The following is a 12,078-nucleotide window of genomic DNA, read 5'->3' as shown; positions in this document are numbered from 1 at the left end:
AAGTGCCTTTCACTGTAGAAGATTCAACCAGCTTTTGTGAGGTAATCTTTGTTCTAGTTAATCTATACCAGAGTTAAGATTAGTAATAATACTGTGTGACTTCCCTCATTCTGCCGTACTAATTGTTGGTATCAGTCTACAGGAAGTACAATGTCAATAATTGGCGCGATCGACAATTGACCCCATCTCCAATCGATACCCAGTTTACTATCGACACACAATTCACTATCAACACACCACAATCGACAGACAACCATAAATTGACAGACAGTCCACAATTGACGCAGTCCTCAATTGACCTACAGTCCTCAATCAATGCACAGTCTACTTTTGACATGCAGTCCACAATCAACACACGGTTTATAATTGGCTGACAGTCAGCAAGTTTTAACAAAGTCTGTGACAACTTTCATTGTGACAGAATTAAATATGTATGCTATTATAACCAGACAAGTAACAGATTCACGGCACTTATCAGCAGGGTTGTGATGCATCAAAACTGCATTGCATCATCCATAGCAATGCAGATGGCAGCAATTTTGCAGAGCACTACAACTTTTTCATGTGCAGTAGACATTTGCCGCTACTACAACTCCTAACAAAAATTGTACACTGATCTACTGCTCATTTTATTCCACGAGGCATTATTTGAAACCCAGCAACCCAGCAGACCGCGATAGTGCATTCTTCAAACCTTGAAACTACATGTGTACTGCAACTGCGCATTTGCTTGATGTTCAGACTATACATCAAGTTATCAACACACACTGTTCTCTTTCCAAAAACCTGTGCTGCGATTTTACTGTTACCGCCCAATGTTCCCACCATAGTCGATGGTGTTTGAATGTTGAATTACATACACAGCTTCAGCTTGAGTTGCCTCCAGTAATTACCATTGACAAATCTAATCGTTTATGTCTGGTCTAAGCAGAATGAGTCTGTTCCTATTGTTTGATGTTAGAGAAATCTACTGTAATTCTCCTCATCTGTCTGGGACATCCTAGTCCGAGTTGAATATGCTGTGTGCTCACATGAGAGCTAATACTAAGCAAACACATAACGGAGGCCCACACATCGGCCCTCATTTTAACATATAAACATGATCATTGCGATGAGTTTGTTTGTTCATTCATACTAAGTTTGCGTAGCATTCACATTTTGTATTTGTGTTGTGGTTGTATCAAAGTCAACTCAATACTTAATTCTGTGATAAGTTTTCACAATAAACTGTTGTGCATATATGTATGGTGTAATGCAAAAGTTCTTACTGTATCTAGCACTACAAATGCACACTAGCAATACTTCCACTGTATTCAGCAGTGCACATCGTGCAATAGCTAATACTGCCACTGCACCAACACTGCTTATTGCACATTAGAAAATAGTTGTACTGCAAATATACCGCATACTGCGCAGTACTAAATGTATGCAATGCAATTTTGCTGCATACTACATGGCTGTGACGCGCTTACCACTGCTACCGCACTGCTAATGCAACTGCATGGATATCCAGGCAAAGATTTACTGTTGCTGTATTACATTTTGCGTCTGGACATCAGTGAGTACTTATCAATGCGCAGGTATGGCTTTTTCATACTGGTCACAACCTTGCTTATCAGTTGGTTTCTGGCTTGATTGAAATTGTCTGACCCAAAGTGACTACATGGGGTACGGCAATAATACTACTGATATATAAAATGTTTCGAGGTCAGATGTTTAGGCCGAGTTTTTAGCATCAATCAAACAAGCACAAAGCTCATTTGACCACATAGATTAGTATTAACGCTACACAGTACGCATTTGAACATATAGTACTAAGGCTACACCGTGTAACGCATTTGCAACTTAATATGAACAGGCTGGAACTTATACACCTATATGGACCTAAATATTGGTGTGTGCTTGAGGGTGCCAACTCACTTAGCCGCTGGCATGGACTGACAACAGCTACATAGGTGTGTTGGCACGTTCATATGAACAGTAGTATTTATGCATTGGCGGGAGTCAGCGGGTACATCTACCAATGCATTGAACTGATTTTGCAGATACCTGTACCGCTGCTCACGCTGATATTTGCGCATCAACGCCGGTGAGCAGGTTCTCGCTCTCCTGTCGACAGTCATATAAATGAATCAATGTGAGTTTACAGGTACTTAGGGAATCTACTAGAGCAGTAGTCGTACAACAGCGTACATGAACAGGTACTTGTACTACAATGTATAGTAGCACTCATGAGTCAGCATGCTTCAAATAACTTTTCACCAGTTTTTACAATGTACAATGCCAAATATCTACATGTAAATTTCATATTTGAAGCTCTTTCAACCGTGTAGATTTCTTTGACTGTAATTGAAAGCTAAACAATCTTTTTTTTTCTTCATATACTGTATGTTTGTAAACTCAAGTTGTTGACACTCGTATTAAAAATTTGATACTCTATTGCAACTGGCTATCTGTACAGGTGCTGACCATAATATTCCCAGCGTGCCTGTTGGGGCAATTAAGAAATATTTGATCAAATTACATTAGTTACGAATCAAAGAAACATGTTTTGTACGTATGCATTCTTCAAAGCTAATATATTTTACTGGATAAATATGAAAGACGTTGCTTCTATTTACTTTAATTAATTTTCATCAATTTATTCATAAATAGCACCATATTTTCTAAATCTAGACATATTGCATCTGATGTATAATGGTTGCAGCACCATACAAAAAAACATTAAGGCAAGTTTTTCTATCCAAGTTGAAGGCACCCGTTATGTCGAGGTGCTAAAAGTGGCATCATAACGCGATTGTCTTCGGAATATGGGTCATTGTTCGCAATTTTGCCTCGTTTCCATTTGGCTCTGCGATTCTGAAACCATATTTTTATTTGTATTTCGCTAAGACAGAGATGCTTAGCTATGTTTGAGCGTTCGCTCAAGGACAGATATCGTCTGCTGTGGAATTGTCTTTCCAATTCAAGCAACTGCTCACTAGTAAAAGCTGTCCGTCGACGTCTTGGCCTCATATTTGCTGAATGCTTGACTTGCTGTGTATCCTTTTTCTCATCTACTACATTGAGCTCTTCCTGTTGCAGTGAATCATCTGTTCAAAAAATAAATAGCTTGAGTCATTACGCTGAGAAACATTGAGCTCAACATTTTCACTTGGAATGAAATAGAGGCGAATATAACATGCTTTAGAGTTATCAAGTCCCTTTAGTGCAAATCCTTATGGTACTTAGGCTAAAGTTGCAAAGTTTTAGCTCATAGAAACTACACTAATTATTTGTTGATTTGAAAAATTAACAATTGAAAATTTTGGAGATGACTTCTGAGAGTTTGGATCACTTAGCTTTTAGTATAGCTTTACTAGCAGCTTTAAGCTTTCTATATTCATCAATTAAATAGGTTTATTTTAAATTATAAACAAATTTTTAATAGGTACACCTTTCATTTCGCTTCCATTTATTCAAGATCAAAATTTATAAAGTTATAAAATATCTAAATGCAATTTAGCGGCTGATGGTTGTTACTTCATGAAAATTTCTTTATGCCACAGTACTGACTACTCTCAGACAAATGAAACATTTTATTTAAAAAGCAGAAAGCCTGAGTATGTCATAAGTCATGAAATTTTAAAATTATGCGAATTGTACACACGCTCAACACATACGCTCTGCAGACATGTATGAGGAATGGTCTCTATAAGTCAAATAAGTCCAATAAAAAAAACATACCGTAGCTGTCGTTGTCTGAGGCTGGTGAGTTACTATTCCTCACCGAGTCTTTCTGCTCTGTCTGGCACTGCTGACGCAAATTCTTTTCAAAACTATTGAAAAATCTTTGCTGATACAGTCGTTGAATAATGGCTTGTTGTCGCTGATAATTTTCAAGCATTTGCAGAGAAAATAAAGAGTCCTGAGGAATTGCTGGAAGAGTTGAGTACGGTAGCTGTGGCAGAAGTGGATACGGTGCCAATGGAGCTGTAGCTGTTTGTGATTGCTTTGGTGTTTTCGTAATATCCTCTCCTAAAATTGCATCGATTGTAAATGTACTCATGGCAGACGGAAATGTGATGAAATAATATAACTCGAGTTTAACAAAATGGTCTTCCTTGTGCCTTTTGTAAAGTGATAGTGTAATGCTGCATGCACAGACTCCCTTGCCTCGCCATACCCAATTAATTCAGCGTAGCTTGGTGTTCTATCCTATAATTGCTTATGCAGACAGGCCATATGACTCACTCCTGCAAGCAGAGATAAGCCAGTTTGGCAGTCTTCAATGACTAGACATCGTATGCATTGTGATAACGGCAAACCATTTCAACAGTTCTGGTTATAAATCACTGTCCACATACTCAGATCTGCATTAATTAATAATTTTTTAATCATATTGGTTCTTCATCACCGTAACTAATTTTGAAGAATGAGCAACAAAGGTTACAAGCATGAGTGGGTGACTCCAAATCTTGTCATTGTTGTCATCATCTACATGTTGGTGGGAAGATAGTGGATGATAAAACAAATCAAGGTTTGAATGTTTTTTGCACAAGTCAATAACTTGGACTGTAATATATGTACAGAGCTAGACTACAGTTTGTTACCTAGCAAGCTAAAATATGCAAACAAAGCCGCTAATGTTAACTTTGCGCAAAATCAGTGACTCACATTGACAAATAAAAGCTATGTCAGTCTGTTTGTTTTGTAATAGTTTTTTAATTAACACCATCAGTGCTGCATGATGTAGTTTTAATATTTTGGAAAAGGTTTAAATTAGATAAAATATTTGGTAGGAGTTGACTTATTCTACCAACTTGGTACATTTTGAACGGAGACAGAGGTGCAATGCTCAATTTTGGTAAAATTCAAATGATCAAATGCTTGCCTTTAGTAGCTTATTCAATAAAACTATTAGTGCTTTCTCATGCCTCCATTCCAGACCTTTGCTTTTTATCGAGAGTAATGGGAAAGCCAATAAGAAACCTGTTTGTTCTCTGTTTGGCACAAAGTAAGGCGCTTTCTGTTTTTATAACAAGACAATTGCTTGAGCCAGCTTGGCAACAGTTTTAGATGAGTTGTTCTTTTTGTTTGCTGATTTTACGATTAATTTTTCATAAGACTTGTGCTAGCAACCCACTGATCACAAGACCAGAACTCTAAGATTGTCAGTAATGTGCTTAAATTGAACTATTTAAATTATGACCATTTAGACAGCTTTTTAATCAGAGTAATTTCAACTGCTTACATTTCAGTTTTAGCCGTGCCTCATTACCAGTTTATAAAATTACTTTACTGTTATGCCCAACTTCCATTTTATCCGTTGCAAAGCAACAAGTTCCAATGTAACAAGTGCCGAGATATGACCTTTGCACTCACAACAAACATTTACATTCGTGTTCTGATTGTATAGAGTTATTTTCCTGCTTCAGTGTTTGACGCGCTAAACTTTCGGTTTATTATTAAAGAGATGGGCGCGTTTCAATAAAGTTAAGTAAACCTATCAAATATAGGCACGGTAAATCTCGTAAAGCAGTTGGCAGGTCTGTAGCTACAGCCATGCTCCATGTGAAGAAGTGTATTTATAATGTTCGCCTCTTAATTGAGTGGATAGTGCTATTTGACACCAGGAATTTATAAACTACAAACATATCTATAGACACGGCCATCATGTTCTGGCTGGCTTGGAAAGAGCAGATGCAGGGCAAAAGCTAAATAGGTTGGAATATAAAACTAATTTGTATCAAACACTTTGACCTAGAGAGGTAAACAAATATGACCATGCAAATGGTGAGTAGATGCAGTCTGCCCTCCTCAACAGCTGCATGTAATTATCATTACGGACTGGCAGCGTTACATATGGTCTGGAATTAGAGATATCTGCTTAGCAGTAATCTGTGTAAAAAATAATAAAGCAATTAGCTAATGATTGTAATTAGTTGCAATATATTTTGTATCTCCGATGTTGATACTGGATAACACGTCTAATTATGTATAAAGTGTGCGATTAGCCAAGCTCTCCATCCTTTCACAGCTGCCAGTGCGGTATCAATACCATTAGGCCCCGGGCAACACTTCATCGTTGCAACTTCCTTAATATTGTAAGTTGGCTAGCAACATTAACTGGTTATAATAATCCTGAACTGCCCAAGCCACTTCTCAAATTAAAGTTACATACAATTTGTACAAAATGATCTCTAAAGTGGTTTTATTTCAAAAATTTACATCATTGATGATTCTATTAGCATATCAAAAATGATTCGCAAATGGATGTAGGCTACAATAAATTTTCAGTTTTTTCTGCTTGTGACAGCGGGCGATGTAAAGATAATATACGACATGTGACAAATTGTATCTCCATCCGCTAGCTCTCTATATCAAACGTATGACCAGGCTCGCTATCGACATGAGTAAACACACTGACACATTAATCTAGATTCACAGCTGCTTTTCACACCTCTTATCTTTTACCAAATGTCTTGAGAAATAATTGCTCGCTAACAGCTATAAACTCACCAATAGAAACCAAGTGTTGCCGGCAGTCGAGTCAATGGGCTCTGCCTTCTATGAAATGTAAGTAGTCTTTATTGACTCAACGCAATTGTCGACTTGTAAACTTTGTATCATAAGATAGTGATATGTGAACGAACATATTTGATGAGGTAGACACCTGTCGATAATGGGCTCTATGAAGTCATATTGCTTGTATAATTACATACATAAATAGTACAACATTATGCGTAATTATGTACATGTATAAACGAAGATATGTCTGCAGGCACTAGCATAATCTTTATGTCGTATGCGATAAGCTTCTTTGCAGAATTGGTGGAAATTGGCGTGACTACTGATCTCAGTCTTCAGATACCAATTTGTTCAAATGGATGGCAGCATGAAAAGATTATTTCTTGTGATGCAATAAATAAACAAAAATTTTTTCACAAAATATAAGCTAAACTGAAAAACCGTTCCGTGATCACAACCTTTTTTATAATGTAAATTTTGTTTTTATAAAATCACTCTTATGAACTTTTGATTGAGGTCTGCCATTTTTATTGATTGACATATATAGGCCTACATTGTATGTCCATATACTTACATGCATATATATATATACCTATATATATATGTATATATATAGGTATATATGCATATACCTACTATATACGTATATATATATATATACTTACACGTATATATATATATAAGTATATATTTATATATACTTATATATATACTTATAGTACTTGCCTTGCATCTCGCAAGGTGGAGATGTACTATAGCACTATAGATGTATATAGTGCTATAGTACTATATATAGTACCTATATAAATATACGTATGTATATATATATAAAACGAGTATTAAACTTATCATATAAACATACCAAATAGATAGTCACTAGTCTGTCTGTGATTAGTTTGTCATCCCTTCTGATTTACAGTAAGTGGTTATATTTTATACAAATAGAAAGCCACAAATTTACCTCAGAAAACTTGTACATCAAATAGGCTGAGTAACCAGGGGTTATATATATATTTATAGATATATGTAGTTATAGATATATTTATATATACATATAAACTACTCAAGCTGTGTGGAAGTCATCTGTGTGAAAGTGATCTAGTTATATATAATTTTCTCTATATGCAAATGCAATGTATTGCAACATTTACAGACGGAAAAGATAATAAAAGGGCAGAACTTGCGAATCTTTTGCTTTTACAATTCAGTGGAGGGTGGAATCTCATTTACCTTTGAGTGTGTTGCACACAAGCTACATACTATATGCGCATAGGATGCTTACAAAGGACTTACCTTTAACATGTACTTGTTGGTATTTTGTACATATTCTTTGTGTTTCGTTATCATGTATTACGAACTCTGGATAATAAAATATCAATGTCTTTGACACTTGAGTAGTGTGGGATTCACAAACATGCACATATATGTGAATGTTTGTGGATATAACAACACAATTGTTGTGTTGTTATATCTACAAACGTGCACATATATGTGAATGTTTGTGGATATAACAACACAATTGTTGTGTTGTTATATCCACAAACGTGCACATATGTGTGAATGTTTGTGGATATAAAAACACAATTGTTGTGTTGTTATATCCACAAATGTGCACATATATGTGAATGTTTGTGGATATAACAACACAACTGTTGTGTTGTTCTAATTGCATTACACAAGTCTAATGCGTGTAATTTACTCACGACTCTGTGCGTACACATATGCATATGATATGTATAACACATGGTACATGTATAACTGTAATGTACAAAAGTTTGTAACTCAGTTTATAAATATTGATACATTTTGAATAATATTTGGTGTTGATATGAACCCATGTTGCAGTTGGTTGCCTAACTTGACCAGCAAACAACATTTGAGGAGTTAGTATTTCTCAACTGATAACCTTTTAGGCATGCTCAATCAAGCCACGAGTTCAAAGAAAATTTTTTTAACAGCTTCGTGTCAACCTGTCACGACAGCGTATAATACGAATTCACAATAAAAGTATACAACGCACAATGTAATACACGATACACATAAGAATACACAATGCACAATGTGATACACATAAGAATACACCATGTAATAATCAGAACACACAATACACAATGGTAATACACAATACACATAAGAATACACAATTGCCTTTTAGTTTCCTTGAAAGATAACTGAATAATTAAGCTTTATAATTAAGTATAATTAAGCTTTATAATGGTTTTATTGCTAGTGTTGCTTTTATAGGTTAGTAAATGTTGAACTCCCGACTAATGACATTTTTACCTAAAATATTCTATTATGTACAATCAGAAGACCACTCACCATTAAAACTGACAATTCACACTTGAAACTGCTGCGCAGCTAGGTTTTGGCAACATTAGAAATACAGCAACCGCTTAAACAATCATTAGGAGCATAATGCAGGACCGACAGACTCGGCTAACTTTGAGTCACTTTATATAAAAGGAAAATTATGAATATATTTTGAATATAACTTGTAAGCAGTTACGGAGCCTTACCAAAATTTATTAGGCGAATCGGTCAATAAGAGTGACCCTGTTAGTATAAAACTTCCCATAATTCTATGTTTATGCATTGAAAAAGACAAAGAAACATGAGGATAAGCTTAGAGTTAACATTTGACTTTTTTGTGTAAATCTCTATTTTATTTGTAAGCGTTTCATAGCATTTGGGCTGAAGAATTTGGAGATAATTTGTTACATTAATAAACCTAATAAATAATGTATCTTTATTATATATTATTAGATTAAAATAGAAGACTGATATTTTTGTTATATGTAGCCCTTTTTGCTACCTCTGCATTTTATGTGTATACACTAGAATATGCATAAAGATGTATAGAAAATCTACAAAAAAAAACATGTGAAGAAAACTCCTACATAACAGTGTTGAGCACTGTATAGCACAAGATATTCATCAAAAACTGTGACTAGACTAGAAATCATATTTCTTAAAAGTATAACACTGAGCAGGAAAATAGTTTTAGCACAATTTCCCCTCATCTTCGCCTTGCGGGATGCACCACTATTGAGACACTTGGAGGCAGAAAAAATAGTTCTTCGTTTCGTAACTAGCCTACGGTAAAGTCTAGAAGGTTCCTTGATTATCAAACGCAATGAATTTCAAATAAAGGTATGGCATGTGAGCAGTAGGTGTGAATGATAACTTGACTGGACATGCATGGGCTGCTAGAGAATAAGAATCTTCATGTCAAGATTACTGAACCTAAGTACTGACTCTTGTATATTGGCCAGCAGCTTCGCCTCGAGAGCCTGCTGCCGCCGCCTCGTCTGTGGCGATGAATTTGGGTTGGAGATTAGTTGAGATACTTGATTCAATCCATGACGTATACGAGAGAGGGCTGATCGGTCTATGCCTGGCTTGTTAAACGTTCGAACTTTTCCATCATGTTCTTGTACGGTAAGTTCTTGCAAGTTAGGTGCAGTCGGGTGGTGCACTTGACTGGGAAAGTCTTGACGACCGGTTTGAAGACTATTTTCTTCTCCAAACCAGATTTGCGGTGCCGAGTGTCTCAAGTCTTCAGGAGTCTTAACCGACAGCATTGTAGAGTCAGCGACTAAGGGTACTTCACTGATGCTAAGGTCGGGCAGTGAGCCGACAGTCATAGTCTTGGCAGGTGCATGAATGTCCTCGGTAGAGAGTAAACTGTCTACTGTAACCATGTTGTGATCTGATGCTTCATCTATACACGTCTCTTCGTCAAATACGTCTCCTTCTGCATGATAAGGGATTAAAAACCTTGACTAAACTTGAAGCTGCATGATAAGGCTATGATTAAAAACCTTGACTAAACTTGAAGCTGCATGATAAGGCTATGATTAAAAACCTTGACTAAACTTGAAGCTGCACGATAAGGCTATGATTAAAAACCTTGACTAAACTTGAAGCTGCATGATAAGGGATTAAAAACCTTGACTAAACTTGAAGCTAGGCGTTTTCTTTGTTACGATCGCCATATACTTCGTATATTATAAAAACAATTATTAAACAAAGCGAAAAGCATAAAAGAAATTGTAAGTCAATTATGCCAATTGAGAACAACATTTTAGAATGAGTTAATTCCTGAAATTAAACTGACAGGAATTTGAAAATTGGCAAATTCCCATATGGCCAACAGAAAGATGATGAGACTGTTCAGTTGAATGTATTTTAATATGCTGCCAACTGCTATATCGGCAGCATAGGTTAGCCCTGCCACGCTAACCTAGACTACACATGTACATTGTACCTCAATCAGCCCCGCACCATTGGCTAATGTAAATCAGTCAAAGACATCTATGTAGATTGTAGTAAGTGGATTGAAGAGCTTGAAGTGGCCAGTGCAATATAATAATAGAAAATATAATGCGTATAATGTAATATAAATGAATATAATGTGTATAATGTAATATAAATGAATATAAAGTGTATAATGCAATATACGTGAATATAATGTGTCTAATGTGATAGACGTGAATACCATGTGTATAATGTGATACACGTGAATATAATGTGTATAATGTGATATACGTGAATATAATGTGTATAATGTGATATACATGAATATAATGTGTATAATGTGATAGACATGAATATAATGTGATAGACATGAATACCATGTGTATAATGTGATATACATGAATATGTGTATAATGTGATAGACGTGAATATAATGTGTATAATGTGATATACGTGAATATAATATGTATAATGTGATAGACGTGAATATAATGTGTATAATGTGATATACGTGAATATAATGTGTATAATGTGATATACGTGAATATAATGTGTATAATGTGATAGACGTGAATATAATGTGTATAATTTGATAAACATGAATATAATGTGTATAATGTGATATACATGAATATAATGTGTAAAATGTGATAGACGTGAATATAATGTGTATAATGTGATATACGTGAATATAATGTGTATAATGTGATACACGTGAATATAATGTGTATAATGTGATATACATGAATATAATGTGTATAATGTGATATACATGAATATAATGTGTATAATGTAATAGACGTGAATATAATGTGTATAATGTGATATACAAGAATATAATGTGTATAATGTAATATACATGAATATAATGTGTGTAATGTGATATACATGAATATAATGTGTATAATGTGATATACATGAATATAATGTGTAAAATGTGATAGACGTGAATATAATGTGTATAATGTGATATACGTGAATATAATGTGTATAATGTGATACACGTGAATATAATGTGTATAATGTGATATACATGAATATAATGTGTATAATGTGACATACATGAATATAATGTGTATAATGTAATAGACGTGAATATAATGTGTATAATGTGATATACATGAATATAATGTGTATAATGTAATATACATGAATATAATGTGTATAATGTGATATACATGAATATAATGTGTATAATGTAATATACATGAATATAATGTGTATAATGTGATAGACGTGAATATAATGTGTATAATGTGATATACGTAAATATAATGTGTATAATGTGATATACGTGAATATAATGTG

The 12,078-nt window shown here is 34.8% G+C and overlaps 1 protein-coding gene across 1 annotated transcript in view; it reads right to left on the bottom strand.

The window, feature by feature from the left end:
* Positions 1-8,427: 8,427 nt before the first annotated feature.
* LOC137395011 (phosphatidylinositide phosphatase SAC2-like) overlaps positions 8,428-12,078 on the bottom strand; it is a 30,700-nt gene continuing 27,049 nt past the window's right edge. Inside the window, exon 19 of the mRNA XM_068081795.1 lies at positions 8,428-10,267. Within this exon, the coding sequence (XP_067937896.1) occupies positions 9,720-10,267 (548 nt within the window). The 3' untranslated portion in view covers positions 8,428-9,719. The remainder of the gene's footprint in view (positions 10,268-12,078) is intronic.

This window comes from Watersipora subatra, chromosome 1 (assembly GCF_963576615.1).
Source record: "Watersipora subatra chromosome 1, tzWatSuba1.1, whole genome shotgun sequence".
NCBI classification, from domain to species: domain Eukaryota; kingdom Metazoa; phylum Bryozoa; class Gymnolaemata; order Cheilostomatida; family Watersiporidae; genus Watersipora; species Watersipora subatra.
This window is presented reverse-complemented; position numbering and strand designations above follow the sequence as displayed.